Source organism: Nerophis lumbriciformis, linkage group LG10 (assembly GCF_033978685.3).
Source record: "Nerophis lumbriciformis linkage group LG10, RoL_Nlum_v2.1, whole genome shotgun sequence".
Classification (NCBI taxonomy): Eukaryota; Metazoa; Chordata; class Actinopteri; order Syngnathiformes; family Syngnathidae; genus Nerophis; species Nerophis lumbriciformis.
In genome coordinates this window covers 11,037,501-11,059,796 of record NC_084557.2, presented here as the reverse complement: position 1 = coordinate 11,059,796, position 22,296 = coordinate 11,037,501, and the positions used below count along the sequence as shown (strand labels likewise).

General features: G+C 38.7%; 1 protein-coding gene across 2 annotated transcripts in view; it reads right to left on the bottom strand.

Moving 5' to 3' along the window:
* The window catches only part of LOC133612669 (cGMP-inhibited 3',5'-cyclic phosphodiesterase 3A-like), a 459,749-nt gene that overhangs the window by 86,618 nt on the left and 350,835 nt on the right, over nt 1-22,296 (bottom strand). For both annotated transcript variants that reach the window (XM_061970296.1, XM_061970295.1), the window contains exon 2: nt 16,548-16,598. In XM_061970296.1, the coding sequence (XP_061826280.1) occupies nt 16,548-16,598 (51 nt within the window). The remainder of the gene's footprint in view (nt 1-16,547; nt 16,599-22,296) is intronic.

Below are 22,296 nucleotides of genomic sequence, written 5' to 3'. Positions count from 1 at the left end.
AAGGAAATAAACTATGTGGACAACGATTTGTAAACACGCGTCAGGCTGAGGGCGCAGTACCGTCGAGGGCCAGGAGGAGGAGCCATGTTGTTTAACTAGGACAGGGGTGTCAAACGTATGGCCCCAAAATGAGTCTGCCATAGGGCTGCGAATCTTTGGGTGTCCCACGATTCGATTCAATATCAATCATCAATAAATCAATCAATCAATGTTTATTTATATAGCCCTAAATCACAAGTGTCTCAAAGGGCTGCACAAGCCACAACGACATCCTCGGTACAGAGCCCACATAAGCATACTTGCCAACCCTCCCGAATTTTCCGGGAGACTCCCGAAATTCAGCGCCTCTCCCGAAAACATCCCGGGACAAATATTCTCCCGAAAATCTCCCGATTTTCAGCACGCCCCCTCCAGCTCCATGCGGACCTGAGTGAGGACAGCCTTTTTTCACGACGGGAGGACAACAGGGTGACAAGAACTAAATCATCCAGACAAGAGATAAATTGTATTATTATGTTTAACTTACCTAAAAATAAATATATTTATTAATATAAAAAAAATAAAAAAAATTTTTTTTACTATATTTTGCTTAAAACATCAAAATTAATTGTATTTTTATTTGTATTTTTTCTGACTCCTTATTACATCCAGGCATTAGAATTATACATTAAAATAAACATATTTGAAATAATTAATCATAAATCATCATAATAATTCATTTAAAATGACCATATTTAATTATTAAAATAATTGCTTGTTTATCAACAACTTTAGCATTTTATTCATTACATTTTGAAGCTCTCAGAAGCCAAGTTATGTTACATTCCTTAAGATTTATTTATGCAAGTTTGAAGTATCAATGATCTAAACACAGTTTTGTTTGCATATTTTCAGGATGTATATATATATATATATATATATATATGAAATACTTGACTTGGTGAATTCTAGCTGTCAATATACTCCTCCACTCTTAACCATGCCCCCAACCACGCCCTGCCCCACCCCCGACCACGCCCCCACCCCCCACCTCCCGAAATCGGAGGTCTCAAGGTTGGTAAGTATGCACATAAGGGCAAGGAAAAACTCACCCCAGTGGGACGTCGATGTGAATGACTATGAGAAACCTTGGAGAGGACCGCATATGTGGGTAACCCCCCCCCCCAGGGGAGACCGAATGCAATGGATGTCGAGTGGGTCTGACATAATATTGTGAGAGTCCAGTCCATAGAGGATCCAACATAATAGTAAGATTCCAGTCCATAGTGGGGCCAGCAGGACACCATCCCAAGCGGAGACGGGTCAGCAGCGCAGAGATGTTCCCAACCGATGCACAGGCGAGCGGTCCACCTCGGCTCCCGACTCTGGACAGCCAGCCGAGTGCTGGCTGTCCAGAGTCGGCAATATCGGCAATATCGATTCTTGGGGTCACGATTCGATTATGAATCGATTTCTTCGATTCAACGCGATTCTAGATTCAAAAACGATATTTTTCCGATTCAAACATGGGAACATCTCTCGGCGAACACACCTCTACGGAGCTGAAAATATCTTGTGGCGTACCTCAGGGATCAATACTTGGACCAAAATTGTTCAATCTCTATATAAAAGACATTTATAAAGTTACGAAGGACTTAAAGTTAGTATTATTTGCACATGACACGACTGCGTTTTGTTCAGGAGAGAACACACAGAAGATAATACAAATAACAGAAGAAATGAACAAATTAAAAAGATGGTTTGACAAAAACAGACTATCTTTGAATCTCAGTAAAACTAAAATAATGCTATGTGGTAACAGTAGAAGGGAAAGTCAAACACAAATACAGATTGACGGAGTAGACATTGAAAGGGTAAATGAAAACACATTTTTTGGGTGTAATAATAGATGATAAAATGAATTGGAAATCTCATGTGAAAAATATACAACATAAAGTAGCAAGAAACACGTCAATAATGAATAAAACAACATGTTCTAGACCAAAAATCCACTTCATATTCTTTACTGCTCGCTAGTGTGACCAATTCTGAGTTATTGTGCAGAAATATGGGGAAACAACTACAAATGTGCACTTCATTCATTAACTGTGTTACAATCAGTTAGAATAATACATAATGTTGGATATAGAGAACATACAAACCCTTTATTTATTAAATCACAATTATTGAAACTCAATGATTTGGTGCATTTGCAAACAGCTAAAATTATGTATAAAGCAAACTATAACCCGCTACCCAAGAATGTACAACAATTATTCTCAACAAAAGAGGATAAATATAACCTTAGAGGAAAATCTAGTTTAAAACATTTGTACGCATGTACAACACTTAAAACCTTTAGCATATCTGTATGTGGAATTATGGAATGGATTAACCAAAGAAATCAAACCGCACCAATATGATTCAGTTTAAGAGAATGGATTAACCAAAAAAATCAAACCCTACCAATATGATTCAGTTTAAGAGACGGTGCAAACTACAAGTGTTCACAAAGTACACAGAACAGGAACTCTGATGAACATCTTGAACACTTTTAAAAAAAAAATGTTTATTGAGACAAATATTATTTATGTATTTACAAACCCTGTTTCCATATGAGTTGGGAAATTGTGTTAGATGTAAATATAAACGGAATACAATGATTTGCAAATCCTTTGGGAACTGAGGAGACACATTTTTTAAGCTTCTCAGGTGGAATTCTTTCCCGTTCTTGCTTGATGTACAGCTTAAGTTGTTCAACAGTCTTTTAGGCTTCTTAATGCGCCACACATTTTCAATGGGAGACAGTTCTGGACTACAGGCAGGCCAGTCTAGTACCCGCACTCTTTTACTATGAAGCCACGTTGATGTAAAACGTGGCTTGTCATTGTCTTGCTGAAATAAGCAGGGGCGTCCATGGTAACGTTGCTTGGATGGCAACATATGTTGCTCCAAAACCTGTATGTACCTTTCAGCATTACTGGTGCCTTCACAGATGTGTAAGTTACCCATGTCTTGGGCACTAATACACCCCCATACCATCACACATGCTGGCTTTTCAACTTTGCGCCTATAACAATCCGGATGGTTCTTTTCCTCTGTGGTCCGGCGGACACGACGTCCACAGTTTCCAAAAACAATTTGAAATGTGAACTCGTCAGACCACAGAACACTTTTCCACTTTGTATCAGTCCATCTTAGATGAGCTCAGGCCCAGCGAAGCAGACGGCGTTTCTAGGTGTTGTTGATAAACGGTTTTCGCCTTGCATAGGAGAGTTTTAACTTGCACTTACAGGTGTAGCGACCAACTGTAGTTACTGACAGTGGGTTTCTGAAGTGTTCCTGAGCCCATGTGGTGATATCCTTTACACACTGATGTCGCTTGTTGATTCAGTACAGCCTGAGGGATCGAAGGTCACGGGCTTAGCTGCTTACGTGCAGTGATTTCTCCAGATTCTCTGAACCCTTTGATGATATTACGGACCGTAGATGGTGAAATCCCTAAATTCCTTGCAATAGCTGGTTGAGGAAGGTTTTTCTTAAACTGTTCAACAATTTGCTCACGTATTTGTTGACAAAGTGGTGACCCTCGCCCCATCCTTGTTTGTGAATGACTGAGCATTTCATGGAATCTACTTTTATACCCAATCATGGCACCCACCTGTTCCCAATTTGCCTGTTCACCTGTGGGATGTTCCAAATAAGTGTTTGATGAGCATTCCTCAACTTTATCAGTATTTATTGCCACCTTTCCCAACTTCTTTGTCACGTGTTGCTGGCATCAAATTCTAAAGTTGATGATTATTTGCAAAAAAAATAAATGTTTATCAGTTTGAACATCAAATATGTTGTCTTTGTAGCATATTCAACTGAATATGGGTTGAAAAGGATTTGCAAATCATTGTATTCCGTTTATATTTACATCTAACACAATTTCCCAACTCATATGGAAACGGGGTTTGTAATATTTGTTTATTATTTGCTATGCTATATTATTTGTTTATTATTTATTTGTTCACTGTTCTGTTACAGAGAACAAGGAAATGGGATACAATTGCTATGGTATGAAAAGAGACTAGACGTATAAGATTTCATGGGATTTAGCGATTAGGAGTGACAGGTTGTTTGGTAAACGTATAGCATGTTCTATATGTTATAGTTATTTGAATGACTCTTACCATAATATGTTACGTTAACATACCAGGCACGTTCTCAGTTGGTTATTTATGCCTCATATAACGTACACTTATTCAGCCTGTTGTTCACTATTCTTTATTTATTTTAAATTGCCTTTCAAATGTCTATTCTTGGTGTTGGCTTTTATCAAATACATTTCCCCCAAAAATGCGACTTATACTCCAGTGCGACTTATTTATGTTTTTTTCCTTCTTTATTATGCATTTTCGGCAGGTGCGACTTATACTCCGGAGCGACTTATACTCCGAAAAATACGGTGCTCACTTTAGCATCACTAAAATAATATCTCTCTCTCTCTCTCTCTCTCTCTTACATGTGTACACAGCCTTTAAGGAGCCATTTCTGGACTTTTTTTTATTATTCCTTGCGCTCAGAACCTTTGTTGTTATGTGAAAAACTTTTTGGGGGACTATTTAAAACTGTGGACAGGAAACAATATCAACACTTTGTCCTCATCGAGAACAAGGAACCTCTACAACATGGATTTTAAAACAAGAAACAAGAATATTTTGATGCCCTATGGTAAAAAACAATGTTTTTTGCAACCTTGTCCCACAAGAATTTTGTGTTTTATGTAAATTACATATGCAAATTAATTATTAATTATTGGCGTTATTTTAACAAAAAAATCTTAAGGTACATTAAACATATGTTTCTTATTGCAATTTTGTCCTTAAATAAAATAGTGAACATACAAGACAACTTTTAGTAGTAAGTAAACAAATATTAGTCTGCTGACATATGCAGTAACATATTGTGTTATTTATCATTCTATTTTGTCAAAATTATAAAGGACAAGTGGGAGAAAATGAATTATTAATCTACTTGTTCATTTACTGTTAATATCTGCTTACTTTTTCTTTTAACAAGTTCTATCTACACTTCTGTTAAAATGTAATACCGTATTTGTCGCAGTTTTTATCATAGTTTGATAAAAAATGTGTGAAATTATACCGATAGAAGAGGGAGCGGCGCATTGTCTACCTTTGGAGTTGGCAGAGTTGTTTAGAAGCGACACCGAGGAAGAAGATTTCATGGGATTTAGCGATTAGGAGTGACAGATTGTTTGGTAAACGTATAGCATGTTCTATATGTTATAGTTATTTGAATGACTCTTACCATAATATGTTACGTTAACATACCAGGCACCTTCTCAGTTGGTTATTTATGCCTCATATAACGTACACTTATTCAGCCTGTTGTTCACTATTCTTTATTTATTTTAAATTGCCTTTCAAATGTCTACTCTTGGTGTTGGGTTTTATCAAATAAATTTCCTCAAAAAATGTGACTTATACTCCAGTGCGACTTATGTTTTTTTCCTTCTTTATTATGCATTTTCGGCCGGTGCGACTTATACTCCGGAGCGACTTATACTCCAAAAATACGGTATACTGTTTTTGAAATGTACCGATCCCGAATTTGTGGTATCATCCCTGGAGATGCACTAATAATACATATTGTTATGATTCGTATCACTCACTGATGATAATCCTATGTCTGTCAGATCATCTCTAATTTACAGAAAAAACTTGTCAGATTTATAATCATATTTATGTGAATAATGACACTTAATATGATTACCGTATTTTTCGGACTATAAGTCGCCGTTTTTTTCACAGTTTGGCGGGGGGTGCGACTTATACTCAGGAGCGACTTATGTGTGAAATTATTAACACATTAGCATAAAATATGAAATAATATTATTTATCTCATTCACGTGAGAGACTAGACGTATAAGATTTCATGGGATTTAGCGATTAGGAGTGACAGATTGTTTGGTAAACGTATAGCATGTTCTATATGTTATAGTTATTTGAATGACTCTTACCATAATATGTTACGTTAACATACCAGGCACGTTCTCACTTGGTTATTTAGGCCTCATATAACGTACACCAGGGGTGCTCACACTTTTCTGCAGGCGAGCTACTTTTCAATTGATCAAGTCGTGGGGATCTACCTCATTCATATATATATAATTTATGTTTACTTATTTATGAAATATATGTTTTTGTTAACAAGTTAAAGGTGTTTAATGATAATGCAAGCATGTTTAACACATATAGTTAATATTGTTAATAAATTAAAGGTGTTTAATGATAATACAAGAATCAAGGGTGCTCACACTTTTTCAGCATGCAAGCTACTTATAAAATGATCAAGTCAAAATGATGTACCTACTACAAAAATGCAATACATATATTTATTTCTAAATATATTGAGGATTTTTTATATCGAAGATAATATTTCTGCCTTATTTTTAAAGTCTCGGAACAATGAGTCAGCTGCTTCAACGAATGCCTCCTTTACCATCTCTCCGTCTTGGAAGGACTTATTGTTATTAACGATGATGTGACTCACCCGGAATGATGCTTCGGTGGCGACTTTCGCTTTTGAAGTTTGTTGTGCGAAAAATGACTGCTGTCCGGACAACTGGGATTTCAGTTCCTTCACCTTTCTCTTTCTCAGCTCGCTTTTCAGCGGGAAGTCGGTGTCGTATTTTCCATGAATAGTCCGAAAAGGCCGCTCCACATTTCCCTTCTTTGGTATTGCGATGGCAGATTGGCAGATGAGGCAAACGCACTTCGAAAATGTCATCGTGAAAAAAAGTCCTCCTCCCATTCCGTATGAAAGTGATAAGTTTGTGTCTTCTTACTTGGTCCAGCTCCCCCACTCATTTTTATACCCTTAAGAGAAAAAACTGAGGGCTGAAAATTGGCGGTAACTCGCTGACAAGCTTGTTAGCTTTGCTGCAGATGTCATCTGACTGGCTGCCCTGTTTATCAATCAAAAGACGGGATAGATGATAGGCTGGCGTCAATTTTTTTTTTTTTTTTTTTTTTAATGTAATGCAAATTTTTTATTTTTTTTATTTTTTATTTTTTATTTTTTTAATGTAATGCGATCTACCAATACTATCTTTGCAATCGACTGGTAGATCGCGATCGACTTATTGAGCACCCCTGACGTACACTTATTCAGCCTGTTGTTCACTATTCTTTATTTATTTTAAATTGCCTTTCAAATGTCTATTCTTGGTGTTGGCTTTTATCAAATAAATTTCCTCAAAAAATGCGACTTATACTCCAGTGCGACTTATATATGTTTTTTTCCTTCTTTATTATGCATTTTCGGCCGGTGCGACTTATACTCCGGTGCGACTTATACTCCGAAAAATACGGTAATTAGTTGCTAGCCGCTAGTCAGCCAGGGGACTAAAAATGAAAAATGTCAGCCGGCGGGGATCAGAGTTTGATCGGCAATCATCATCATTAATCGTCAATCAGCCATGTATGTAGATGTCGACTAGAGATGCACGGATAGGCAATTATTTCATCCGCAACCGCATCACAAAAGTCGTCAACCATCCGCATCCACCCGAACTAACATTTAATCAAAACCGCACCCGCCCGCACCCGCCCGTTGTTATATATCTAATATAGACGATGCAAGGCATTAGTGAGGTTATAAAGCTTTTGCCTGTTAAAGAAAGGAGACTGATCCAATGCAGCAGAGACATTCAATGCGTGCCACGCTGTCACGACCCAGACGCACACCAGTGCGCAATCATCTGGGAGCCGCGCTGAGCGCACCTCCAAGCGCGCTCGCGCCACTCAAACTGCTGCAGGCAGCTGCGTTCTATCTTGTTTTAACATCCTGTGGCACTCTTCTGGGATCACGGCGGACGAAACTGCTCATGCTCAGGGTGTTTGTGGAGGTTCGGGGTTTTGCACAAATGTGATGCACCATGTTAGATGTCCCGGTTTTGTGACTGTCGTAGACATAAACAGCGTCGCAGCTCTTGCAAATCACGTAGCCAGCATTACTATCATCCTGATTTACAACCTCATAAAAACAAGTCCACGCTGAACTTTTCTGGCCTTTTTTTCCCCTGGTCTTTAGTATTCCCTTTTTTAGTTTGTCGCGTACCACGTTTGCTGCCGGCGTTGCCATCTCTTTTTTTTTTCTTCTTCTGTTGTGGCATATGCTGTGATGATGTATTTTTCGTATGTGGGTAACAACATTTAACTATGTATATATATTTCCGAATTGGTTTAACTGCCACCCGCCTGAATCTATTTAAAATCTAATTTTTTTTTAATTTCAACCGCCCGACCCGACCCGCGGATAAAATCTAATTTTTTTTATTTCAACCGCCCGACCCGCGGATAATCCGCGGACTCCGCGGTTGTGTCCGCAAACCGCGCATCTCTAATGTCGACTTTTGCGAGCACTTTTTAGCAATATAAAGACGGTGGTTTGGAACTTGAGTTGATGGTACCGACAAGAGGCGGCTTAAGCCGTTTATCTATTTTTTAAATATTTTTTTTACCACTAACTCTGGGAAATACAAACACAGAGGTCACATATTTGCATTTTGCTCCTTTATCTAAACAGCCGTTTTCTCCGAGCCTGCAGTAAAATGACAGTTATATGTGGAATTGTTGAAAATTGTGCAATGGTGAGAAAATAATGCGGCCCAGGGGAGAAGTAAAGCCTGGGACAAACGGCCTCGGAGGCCTACTGGACAGAAAGTCAGGCGTTTGATCTTCCCTGTAAACACATTTTCGTCATGGTAGCAACTGTCTGTCCTCACTGGAGCGGAGAAATGCACACCGCATGCATTTTGAACGGAAATACGCTGAGCTGGAGTAAACCAGGGAATAAAAAAAACCCAACCATAACAACAACAACAACAAAAAGACTAACGTTCATTTTTTTTTTTTTTCATTCTTCTTTCAGGAGCAGTGCGTGTTCGTATGATGACCCCGAATATATTAGCTGAAGAGTTCTGCACTTAGAATAACAAAGCCGTGATACAGTGTGAATCATAGCAGAGGACTAACACGAAACTCCCGCAGGACTCTCCTTGCTCCCGGCCAGACTCCTCGAGCCAAAACTACACCCAGCGCTCAGCTTTCCAACTTCCCAAACAACTCCCAAACCCGGCTCCCTTTACGAGCTCTTTAGAAGCCATGGCAAGTAACCCAAACGTGCACACAACTTCTTGTTATTGCACGTTTTATTCCAAAACAGGACATGCAAGGGGATGTGACGCCGTTCCAAATAAAATCTGCATTGCACAGTATAGAACAGGCCTGGGCAATTATTTTGACTCGGGGGCCAAATTTATAGAAAAAAATGTGTCTGGGGGCCGGTATATCTATTTTTAGGAACACTAATACAAAACCTCACAATAATGTCTGATTGAATGCTAAAAACAATAATGACAGACCACTAGGGCCGATAAATGCTTTAAAATGTAATATCGAAAATTATTGGTATCGGGTTTTTTTTGTGTCGTGATTTTCAGTGTCCACAGTGAAAATCTGGCTCTACAAACACCCTCTTCCAATAACCTTCCAGAGTAAGACTCCAAAAGGGACATATTTTGAAGTTGAACACAAATATTTCAAGTAGAGATGTCCGATAATATCGGCAGTCCGATATTATCGGACATCAGCCGATAAATGCTTTAAAATGTAATATCGGAAATTATTGGTGTTGGTTTCAAAAAGTACAATTTATGACTTTTTAAAACGCCGCTGTACGGAGTGGTATACGGACGTAGGGAGAAGTACAGAGTCATACTTGCCAACCCTCACAATTTTCCCGGGAGACTCCCGAATTTCAGTGCCCCTCCCGAAAATCTCCCGGGGCAACCATTCTCCCGAAATTCTGCCGATTTCCACCCAGACAACAATATTTGGGCGTGCCTTAAAGGCACTGCCTTTGCGTGCCGGCCCAATCACATAATATCTACGGATTTTCACACACGCAAGTGAATGCAATTCATACTTGGTCAAGAGCCATACAGGTCACACTGAGGGTGGCCGTATAAACAATTTTAACACTGTTACAAATATGCGCCACATTGTGAACCCACACCAAACAAGAATGACAAACACATTTCGGGACCGTAACACAACATAAACACAACATAACAAATACCCAGAACCCCTTGCAGTACTAACTCTTCCGGGACGCTACAATATACACCCCCCGCTACCCCGTATCCCCCACCTCAACCCCGCCCACCTCAACCTCCTCATGCTCTCTCAGGGAGAGCATGTCCCAAATTCCAAGCTGCTGTTTTGAGGCATGTAAAAAAAAAAAAATGCACTTTGTGACTTCAATAATAAATATGGCAGTGCCATGTTGGCATTTTTTAAAGAGATGTCCGATAATATCGGCCTGCAGATAAATGCTTTAATATGTAATATCAGAAATTATCGGTATCGTTTTTTCTATTATCGGTATGTTTTTTTTGTGTTTTTTTTTTATTTTTATTAAATCAACATAAAAAACACACGATACACTTACAATTAGTGCACCAACCCAAAAAACTTTCCTCCCCCATTTACACTCATTCACACTCATTCACACAAAAGGGTTGTTTCTTTCTGTTATTAATATTCTGGTTCCTATATTATATATCAATATATATCAATACAGTCTGCAAGGGATACAGTCCGTAAGCACACATGATTGTGCGTGCTGCTGGTCCACTAATAGTGTTAACCTTTAACAGTTAATTTTACTAATTTTCATTAATTACTAGTTTCTATGTAACTGTTTTTATATTGTTTTACTTTCTTTTTTATTCAAGAAAATGTTTTTCATTTATTTATCTTATTTTATTTTATTAATTTTTAAAAAAAGGACCTTATCTTCACCATACCTGGTTGTCCAAATTAGGCATAATAATGTGTTAATTTCACAACTGTATATATCGGTATCGGTTGATATCGGTATCGGTATTTAAGATTTGGACAATATCGGAATATCGGATATCGGCAAAAAAGCCATTATCAGACATCCCTACACACCACCTTAAAAAACGGAATGAAATTTTATTTGTTTCACTGAATGAGACACCCAGAATGTACATGAAAATAAAGAATGTCAGCTTTACAGTATTGACTATGACAGATAAAACACTGAATATTGACAACATATGAACGTCATCGATATATTTTACAATCAAGCGAAACGCAACAAAAATGCAACAAAAACAGGGAAATATGAACGCGAAAGGTAAAAAATAAAGCCACCTACAATCTGATGTATCTGATATATCACTAAGCTTTAGAACTTTGTTGTAAAAATCTCCTTCCGCGTCTGTCCCTGACACCCACATTTCAGGCTGGCCGCTCTGGAAACACTCTGTGGAAACGCTTCCCACCCACACTGCTTGGTGCCTCGTCTGAGCTGCTGTGACTTAGATTACCATAGTAACTAATTAGATTACCATAGTAACTAGTATATCACGCAAAAGTGCAGATTCCAACCATTGAAATACTTTGTATAGTTCAAGACTTACGGTCATTAGAAAACATCACTGCACATCATAATGGTAGCTACACTTTCCATCTTAAAGATCTAAAAAAAATATTTGGGAATGTCCGGCGGGCCAGATTGAATGTGGCCCCCGGGCCTTAATTTGCCCAGGTCTGGTATAGAATAACATTAATGTGTTTGATTGTGCCAACTAACATTCCAAAAAAACAACAAGAAACAGATATAACTCATTAAAACTGAGGCATAGGGGTGAGCTAAATATCAGTTATAATTGGGTAATCTATGTCTTAAATATGTATTCATGTCTATAAAAAAACTACCAGACAGTAGTGCTGCAACAATTAATTGATTTGCATTTAAAAAAAAGAGTTGGTTTATATTAGTGTTGTCCCGATATGCGTGCTGCTGGTCCACTAATAGTACTAACCTTTAACAGTTAATTTGACTCATTTTCATTAATTACTAGTTTCTATGTAACTGTTTTTATATTGTTTTACTTTCTTTTTTATTCAAGAATTTTTTTTAATTTATTTATCTTATTTTATTTTATTAATTTTTTCAAAAAGGACCTTATCTTCACCATACCTGGTTGTCCAAATTAGGCATAATGATGTGTTAATTCCACGACGGTATATATCGGTATTGGTTGATATCGGTATCGGTAATTAAGAGTTGGACAATATCGGGATATCGGATATCGGCAAAAAAGCCATTATCAGACATCCCTAATTTTTTTCCATAACTTGAGTTGATTTATATTGGAAAACCTTGTTACATTGTTTAATGCATCCAGCGGGGCATCACAACAAAATTAGGCATAATAATGTGTTAATTCCACGACTGTATATATCGGTATCGGTTGATATCGGAATCGGTAATTAAGAGTTGGACAATATCGGATATCGGCAAAAAAGCCATTATCGGACATCTCTAATTTCAAGACCTCTTTCCATACGTAAAGTCACGCCGATGCAATTCTCAAGCTAAAACATCCACCACAAGCTTCGGGAGGAGTAAAGAAGAAAGAAGCGGTTTGGAAAATGAGTCCGCTAACGTGTGCGGCGTGTTGGCCAATATGATACGGCGGGAATCAATCAGCTAAAGAGGCGAGTGTGTGATTCAGGCACGCAATGAGGTGTCATGGCCTGGTGAAACTGGAGCAAGCAGAGCCAAGGCCTGCAGATGGAAACGCATGCCAACGTAAGCATCGGCTCCTCAGACGTCTTGTCACTCGATCAACTGATGGACACGAGCTAGAAAATGACCAATCATTAGGAGGACGCATCAATCAGGAACAGGCCTGAAGGGACCCATCTTACTTATTGCCTTCAAACGCCACAATGAGAGTCTAAGCAGGAAATTAGACACTGCATTGATTGATTTTAAGTCGTAGCAGTGTTATGATCCCACGTTATTAAAGAATAATTAATATGCCCTCCCACAACAACTCTGCAGGATTTATTATTACTATCTAATCTCACGCTGTCGCCATTGCCTCTATTTATGATAGGAGCCTGTCCTCCTGATAGCACACACACACACACACACAAACACGCAGCCGTGCCAACTTCCGAGGGCATTGTTTGTTCTCCATCTCCTCGCTCAGCGCCCAAACGTGAGGAAAGGTAATGTCAAAGTTGGGACACTTTGTCACGAGCTCCAATGGTCCTCCAGTAGACACCACAGTAAGGACCCTACGTCAAACTTGTTCTCATTGAGGGCCATATCGCACCTTCAGAGCGACGTTTTGGTACCGGTACCAAGATGTATTTAGATACTTTTCGATACTTTTTTAAATAAAGGGTACCACAAAAAAATGGCGTTATTGGCTTTATTTTAACAAAAAATCTGAGGGTACATTAAACATATGTTTATAATTGCAATCGAAGAACAATTGTGTCCTTAAATAAAATAGTGAACATACTTGTCTTTTAGTAGTAAGTAAACAAACAAAGGCTCCTAATTAGTCTGCTGACATATGCAGTAACATTTTGTGTCATTTATCATTCTATTATTTTGGCAAAATTATGAGGGAAAAGCTGTAAAAATTGATTATTAATCAACTTGTTCATTTACTGTTAATTTCTGCTTATTTTCCGTTTCAACATGTTCTATCTACACTTCTGTTAAAATGTAATAATCACTTATTCTTCTGTTGTTTGGATACTTTACATTAGTTTTGGATAGAGATGTAATAAATGCTTTAAAATGTAATATCGGAAATGATCGGTATCGTTTTTTAAATGATCAGTATCGTGTTTTTTTTTTTTTTAATTAAATCAACATAACCTCCAAAGTTATGGTACTCCCATATACTAAAGTAATGTCCGATCATTACCTTATAAAATTCGAAGTTCTGACTCATTGTCAACAAACTAATAATAATAATAACTGCTATAGCAGCCGCAACATTAATGCTGCCACAACGATGACTCTTGCTGACCTACTGCCTTTGGTAATGGCACCATTCCCAAATTATGTCGGCTCTATTGATAACCTAACTAACAACTTTGACAATGCCCTGCGCAAAACCATTGATAGTATAGCACCGCTAAAACAAAAAAGGGCTCCTAAAAGGCGCACCCCATGGTTTACAGAAGAAACCAGAGCTCATAAATTATCGGTGGCCATGGATGAAGTGCTGGCTGTCCAGAGTCGGGACCCGGGGTGGACCGCTCGCCTGTGCATCGGTTGGGAACATCTCTGCGCTGCTGACCCGTCTCCGCTCGGGATGGTGTCCTGCTGGCCCCACTATGGACTGGACTCTTACTATTATGTTGGATTCACTATGGACTGGACTCTCACAATATTATGTCAGACCCACTCGACATCCATTGCATTCGGTCTCCCCTAAAGGGGGGGGGGGGGGTTACCCACATATGCGGTCCTCTCCAAGGTTTCTCATAGTCATTCACATCGACGTCCCACTGGGGTGAGTTTTTCCTTGCCCTTATGTGGGCTTTGTACCGAGGATGTCGTTGTGGCTTGTGCAGCCCTTTGAGACACTTGTGATTTAGGGCTATATAAATAAACATTGATTGATTGATTGATAAAAAACACAAGATACACTTACAATTAGTGCACCAACTCAAAAAACCTTCCTCCCCCATTTACACTCATTCACACAAAAGGGTTGTTTCTTTCTGTTATTAATATTGTGGTTCCTACATTATATATCAATATATATCAATACAGTCTGCAAGGGATACAGTCCGTAAGCACACATGATTGTGCGTGCTGCTTGTCCACTAATAGTACTAACCTTTAGCAGTTAATTTTACTCGTTTTCATTAATTACTAGTTTCTATGTAACTGTTTTTATATTGTTTTACTTTCTTTTTTATTCAAGAAATTGTTATAAATTTATTTATCTCATTTTATTTTATAGTTTTTAAAAAAAAAAGACCTTATCTTCACCATACCTGGTTGTCCAAATTAGGCATAATAATGTGTTAATTCCACGACTATATATCGGTATCAGTTGATATTGGTATCGGTAATTAAAGAGTTGGACAATATTGGAATATCGGATATCGGCAAAAAGCCATTATCGGACATCCCTAGTTAAAATGTAATAATCACTTATTCTTCTGTTGTTTGGATACTTTACATTAGTTTTGGATGACACCACAAATTTAATAATAATAATAATAATAATAATGAATTACATTTGTATCGCACTTTACACTTGTTAAAATCTCAAAGTGCTACAAAGTATAAAAAAAAATAAAAACATAGAAAGTTAGAATATAAATTAAAAAAATTAAATAGAAATAAAAACATGAAAAACACTAGGTATATACTATGGTATTTTTTTTACCTTTTTTTTTTTTTTTTTTGTCTTAAAGAAATACAATCATGTGTGCTTATGGACAGTATCCTTGCAGACTGTATTGATCTATATTGATATATAATGTATATATTGTGTTTTTTATGTTGATTTAATAAAAAAAATAATAAAAAAAAGTATTTTTTTATTTTTTATTTCTTGTCCGTGGACCGATTAGTACCGGGCCGTGGCCTCTATATTGATCTATATTGATATATATATTGATCTATATTGATGTGATATATTGTGTGATTGTGTGATATGTGTGATTGTGTGAAATATATTGGTTGGTGCCGGGTGCACTGCAAAAACTGAAATCTAAGTAAGTGCTACAAAGTATAAAAAAAATAAAAAAAATAGAAAGTTAGAATATAAATTTAAAAAATAAAACACAAATAAAAACATGAAAAACACTAGGTATATACTATGCTATTTTTTTACATTTTTTATTTATTTTTTGTCATAAAGAAATACAATCATGTGTGCTTATGGTCTGTATCCTTGCAGACTGTATTGATCTATATTGATATATAATGTATATATTGTGTTTTTTATGTTGATTTATATAAAAAAAAAAAAAAAAAAAAAAAAAAAGGATTTATTTATTTTTTATTTTTTTATTCTTGTCCGTGGACCGATTAGTACCGGGCCGTGGCCCGGTTGTTGGGGACCGCTGTTTTAAAGCACCTCTTCCTGAGGGCGTTTCAGTCTTATAACTTCACCTTTATCTTTAGTTTTTAGGCCAAAAATGCATTCGCTCTCCTTTTTCTGTCTTGCTGTGACCTTTCTAGTAATATCTACGGCCACAACGACAGCAAAGACCAAAACAATGTCACAACGACACCCATGTGACCCATGTCTTAAAACCCCCACAAACGGTCCACGGGGCGGTATAGCTCGGTTGGTGGAGCGGCCATACCAACAACTTGAGGGTTCCAGGTTCGATCCCCGCTTCCACCATCCTAGTCACTGCCGTTGTGTCCTTGGGCAAGACACTTTACCCACCTGCTCCCAGTGCCACCCACACTGGTTTAAATGTAACATAGACATTGGGTTTCACTATGTAAAGCGCTTTGAGTCACTAGAGAAAAGTGCTATATAAATATAATTCACTTCACTTCCTATTATATTACGTTTTATTTACAGAAGATCTTTTTGCGGATGGCAAACGTTAAAGGGTGGACAAAGGTCCCAAAGTGCTCTTGTCAAATGTGAATGTTTGACTTCTCGTGCCCACCTGTGAACCTCGGGAGCCTCTCTTGTGGTCCCAGTCTGAGCGGGGCAGCATCTGCGAGAACAACAAAGACAGAAATGTGGTCAAAGCACTGAAAGGTAAGAATTAACATAATGGGTGGAACACTCACTGGCCACAACATCAAATCTATTAAGAGCAACGGTCCGGGTCAGGGTTTAGTTCATTATGAACATGCTTTAAATCAGAGGTGTCAAAGTGGTTTTCACTGAGGGCCACATCGCAGTTATGTTTGGCCCCAGAGGTCCGCTTCTAACAGTGAATACTATTATTAGCCAATTTTTTTCTGCATTTTATTAGTAGATTTAAAATATGGTAAATTGCAATAATTCCACCTCAAAATGTAGTGTATATTACTGTAAATGGAAAAAACAGTACTGCTGTTTTTATGGTTAAAAAAAAAGAATTTTACTGTAAAATTGACATTTGTTTTTTTTACTGCAAATAAAAAAAACTGCAATTTTACAGTAAAATTTGGGAACCTGAGCTGCCAGTTTATTTATTTTTTACCGCAAATCAACAACTGTAGATTTTTCTGAGTATTACTGTAAATGAAAAAACGGCACCACAGTTTATTACAGTAAAAAAAAAGTACAGTTTTTTTCATTTAGAGAAAAATGCTGTAAAAACCACATTAAATTACACAATTTTACCATGAAATCTAATTTGATGGCTAACTTGTTTTGAAATCATTATTATTCGTATTATTTTTCTTTCAAAAATGGTTTGAATGTTTGATAATATATTTTTGCATAATTAGACAATATTTAAGTTAACACAATTTGCGATTTCATGGAGTACATGTATTTTTTTTTCTCCCAAAATAGAAAGAAATAATACATTCAGTAAGAAAAGTTACACTACTTTATTGATACCGTATTTTCCGCACTATAAGGCGCACCTGAAAACCTCCAATTTTCTCAAAAGCTGACAGTGCGCCTTATAATCCGGTGCGCCTTATATATGGACCAATATTGAGCCACAACAGGTCTCACAACTACGGGATGCATAAAATAACCCCAGCCTCTACTGTAGCGTCTATTCTATGCGCCTTATAATGCGGTGCGCCTTATATATGAACAAAGTTTTAAAATAGGCCATTCATTGAAGGTGCGCCTTATAATCCGGTGCGCCTTATAGTGCGGAAAATACGATACATATTATTTCCAGGCTTTCGAGGGCCAAATAAAATGAAGTCTGGCATCCCGGGCCTTGAGTTTGACACCTGTGCTTTAAAAAGTGACATCACATGTTTGACATGTTCCAAAAGAAGTCAGAAAAAGTAGAGCTTATTCAGTTTTACCAACTACCGTAGCAAATATTGATAGTTTGTACATTATAGCTCTGATCAACAAAAACGTAAATTACAAGTGATAAATAACATGCTCAGAGTAAAACATTGCCAACACTATTAGTGGACGTGATCTACTAAGACCGCAGACCTCCCTAATTAATGAGGGTTTTGTGCGTACTGTACTATATCGGCTGTCACCAAGGAGGCACTCCCGCGTTCATGATATCATATGCTCCAATGGTCCAAACAGTGCTGTTTTGTTGTGTTGTGCAATATGGATAAGACAAAAAAAATAATATGAACCACCTTTTCTAGGTAATATAGAAGTGCAATTAGCACGCCCAAGGTGCAGTCTGGGAGGCACCTGTGTTGTGAAGAAAATGCATATTTTGCTAGAAGATTTTGTCATATTATTAACGTAATTTATGTATGACACCATTTTAAAAAAAGCAAGCAGACACCAAAACAAACATTTGTTGGTGATTTAACCCCCAATTCCAACCCTTGATGCTGAGTGTCAAGCAGGGAGGTAATGGGTCCCATTTTTTATAGTCTTTGGTACATACTTGCCAACCTTGAGACCTCCGATTTCGGGACGTGGGGGGCGTGGTCGGGGGTGGGGCGGGGGGCGTGGTTGGGGACGTGGTTAATATATATATATATATATATATATATATATATAAGAAATACTTGACTTTCAGTGAATTCTAGCTATATATATATATTTTTATTATTATTACATATATATATATATATAAATAAAATAAATACTTGAATTTCAGTGTTCATTTATTTACACATATACACACACATAACACTCATCTACTCATTGTTGAGTTAAGGGTTGAATTGTCCATCCTTGTTCTATTCTCTGTCACTTTTTCAGAACACACACATTATACAAATATACATTATAAAATCAATAAGAAAACGGGAGCTCTAATTTGGGAGTCTGAATTAGGATCAGAAGTTCCTATATAAACATTGCGCACTCACGTCGCCTTTTTGTATTGATTACTGCAGCTGTGCACTGGATTCATTCACAAATACAAACTACAACTCACAAACACTTTAGAGTTAGGCTCCACCATCAGAATGTGTACTTAAACTTATAAAGATCACATGGATATTATTCAGTGAGTTGATTCACCAAAACTAACCTGTTATACAGGAGGAAAACACACACAGGACATTTTAATTATTCACAGACTGGTCGCGCTCATCAGAATGACAAGACACTTCCGGTCTGCAGGTGATAGCATTCAATTGGGAAGAAACGCCCTACTGCCCCCTACTGACCAATGTGAATACTGATAAATGTGTAATGACAGCTCCAAAAACGAATTCAAACCACAAAATAAAATAAATAAATCAACACAAAAATGTGACACATTATGGGTGGGTCACATATGCATGTACAGTAGATGGCAGTATTGTCCTGTTTAAAAGTGTCACAACATTGCTGTTTACGGCAGACGAACTGCTTTACGGTAGACGAAAACTTGACTGCTGTTGTTGTGTGTTGTTACCGCTATGGGAGGACGTTATTGAAACTGCCTAACAATAAACCCACATAAGAAACCAAGAACTCGCCCTCGATCATTAGCTGTTTATATTGTGGGAAAGCAGACGTGTGAACAGGCTGTCAACACGTCACTCAGGTCCGCATGGAGCTGGAGGGGGCGTGGCCTCCAACTCCGCCTGAATTTCGGGAGATTTTCGGGAGAAAATCTGTCCCGGGAGGTTTTCGGGAGAGGCGCTGAATTTCGGGAGTCTCCCGGAAAATCTGGGAGGGTTGGCAAGTATGCTTTGGTATGACTCGGCCAGGGTTTGACCTCACGACCTACCGATCTCAGGGCGGACACTCTAACCACGAAGTCACTGTTTATCAACACACATTACCGTTTTTTTGAATACTTAAGCGACACGTTTGCATAAGGCTCTTTCAGTAATAAGCGTAAAAGGAGTGAAGGTTTTGTTATTGTTGTTGTTTATCACAATGAGGTTACATAACATCGAGCCCCTCCCATAAGGCTAAAGAAGGCAACCAAACACCAGACTGTCAGTATGAGGCAGAGCAGGTCCACACCACTGCGAACTGGAGAATGTGCTTTTATCGTTTCCCCCCCCACTTTCCACTGAGCACACTCATCTAATGCAATTTCACAGTCAGGTTTGGTTTACTTTGGTTCCTACTCGCTGCCTAAGGGTCTGGTGGAGGCGGAGGATCTGATTACCAGCCGCTGCGTCCTAACTCCGGTTCCTTTTCTCGACAGATCCGGTGCACTGATGCACGTCAAAGAAACGTTCGGCCGGTCAACACAACACTTTGCATTCGTGTCTCCGGCCGAGAGTGGCCTCGGCGAACCCGGCACGTCACCGTGACAAATCACTGCTGCGCACACACCCGAGGCAAGCCTCTCAGTATCAGCGCCAAACGGATAATTCAGGTGTAATTGAATGTGTCAGTGGTGCTTATTGAGTTGGGTGAGGCTGTGGGGCAAAACATGACCAAAGCTGAGGATTTGCCTGCAAGGAGCTTATATTGACACCCGTGTGGTTTGGTGGTGATGTACAACACACAGTCTGCTTGGATATGAACTTGATTCTAAAGAAACCTTGATGATAGCCTGAAAACATTTATTACAACAAGTACTTTTACTTGCTTGAAAAAAAACAGAAAATACTGCGAAATACAAAACCCAAAACCAGTGACGTTGGCATGTTGTGTAAATGGTAAAAAAAAAACAGAAAACAATGATTTGCAAATCTTTTTCAACTTATATTCAATTGAATAGACTGCAAAGACAAGATCTTTAACGTTCAAATTGGAAAACTTTGTAATTTTTTGCAAATATTAGCTCATTTGGGATTTGATGCCTGCAACATGTTTCAAAAAAAGCTGGCACAAGCATACTTGCCAACCCTCCCGATTTTTCCGGGAAACTCCCGAATTTCAGTGCCCCTTTCCGAAAATCTCCCGGGGCAACCATTCTCCCGAATTTCTCCCGAATTTCACCCGGACAGCAATATTAAGGGCGTGCCGTGATGGCACTGCTTTTAGCGTCCTCTACAACCTGTCGTCGCGTCCGCTTTTTCACCATACAAACAGCGTGCCGGCCCAGTCACATGTTGTATGCGGCTTCTGCAGACACACATAAGTGACTGCAAGACATACTTGTATGAACAACCATACAGGACACACTGAGGGTGGCCGTATAAACAACTTTAACACTGTTACAAATATGCACCACACTGTGAACCAACAACAAACAAGAATGACAAACACATTTCGGGAGAACATCCGCACCGTAACACAACATAAACACAACAGAACAAATACCCAGAATCCCTTGTAGCCCTAACTCTTCCGGGCTTCACCCCCCTACCACCAAACCCCGCCCACCTCAACCCCCCCAATCTCCCGAATTCGGAGGTCTCAAGGTTGGCAAGTATGGGCACAAGTGGCAAAAAAGACTGAGTAAGTTGAGGAATGCTCATCAAACACTTATTTGGAACATCTCACAGGTGAACAGGCTAATGGGGAACAGGTGGGTGCCATGATTGGGTATAAAAGCAGCTTCCATGAAATGCTCAGTCATTCACAAACAAGGATGGGGCGAGGGTCGCCACTTTGTCAACAAATGCTTGAGCAAATTGTTTAAAAACAAAATGTATCAACCAAGGAATTTAGGGATTTCACCATCTACGGTCCGCAATATCGTCAAAGGATTCAGAGAATCTGGAGAAATCACTGCACGCAAGCAGCAAGGCTGAAAACGCACATTGAATGTCCGTGACCTTTGATCACTCAGGCGGTACTGCATCAAAAAGTGACATCAGTGTGTAAAGGATATCCCCACATGGGCTCAGGAACACTTCAGAAAACCACTGTCAGTAACTACAGTTTGTCGCTACATCTGTAAGTGCAAGTTAAAACTCTACTATGCAAAGCAAAAGCCATTTATCAACAACACCCAGAAACGCCGCCAACTTCGCTGGGCCCGATGTCAAGCTAAGATGGACTGATGCAAAGTGGAAAAGTGTTTTGGGGTCTGACGAGTCCACATTTCAAATTGTTTTCGGAAACTGTGGACGTCGTGTCCTCCGGGACAAAAAGGAAAAGACCCATCCAGATTGTTATAGGCGCAGAGTTCAAAAGCCAGCATCTGTGATGGTATGGGGGTGTATTAGTGCCCAAGGCATGGGTAACTTACACATCTGTGAAGGCACCATTAATGCTGAAAGGTACATAAGATTTTGGAGCAACATATGTTGCCATCCAAGCAACGTTATCATGGACGCCCCTGCTTATTTCAGCAAGACAATGCCAAGCCACGTGTTACAACAGCGTGGCTTCATAGTAAAAGAGTGCGGGTACTAGACTGGCCTGCCTGTAGTCCAGACCTGTCTCCCATTGAAAATGTGTGGCGCATTATG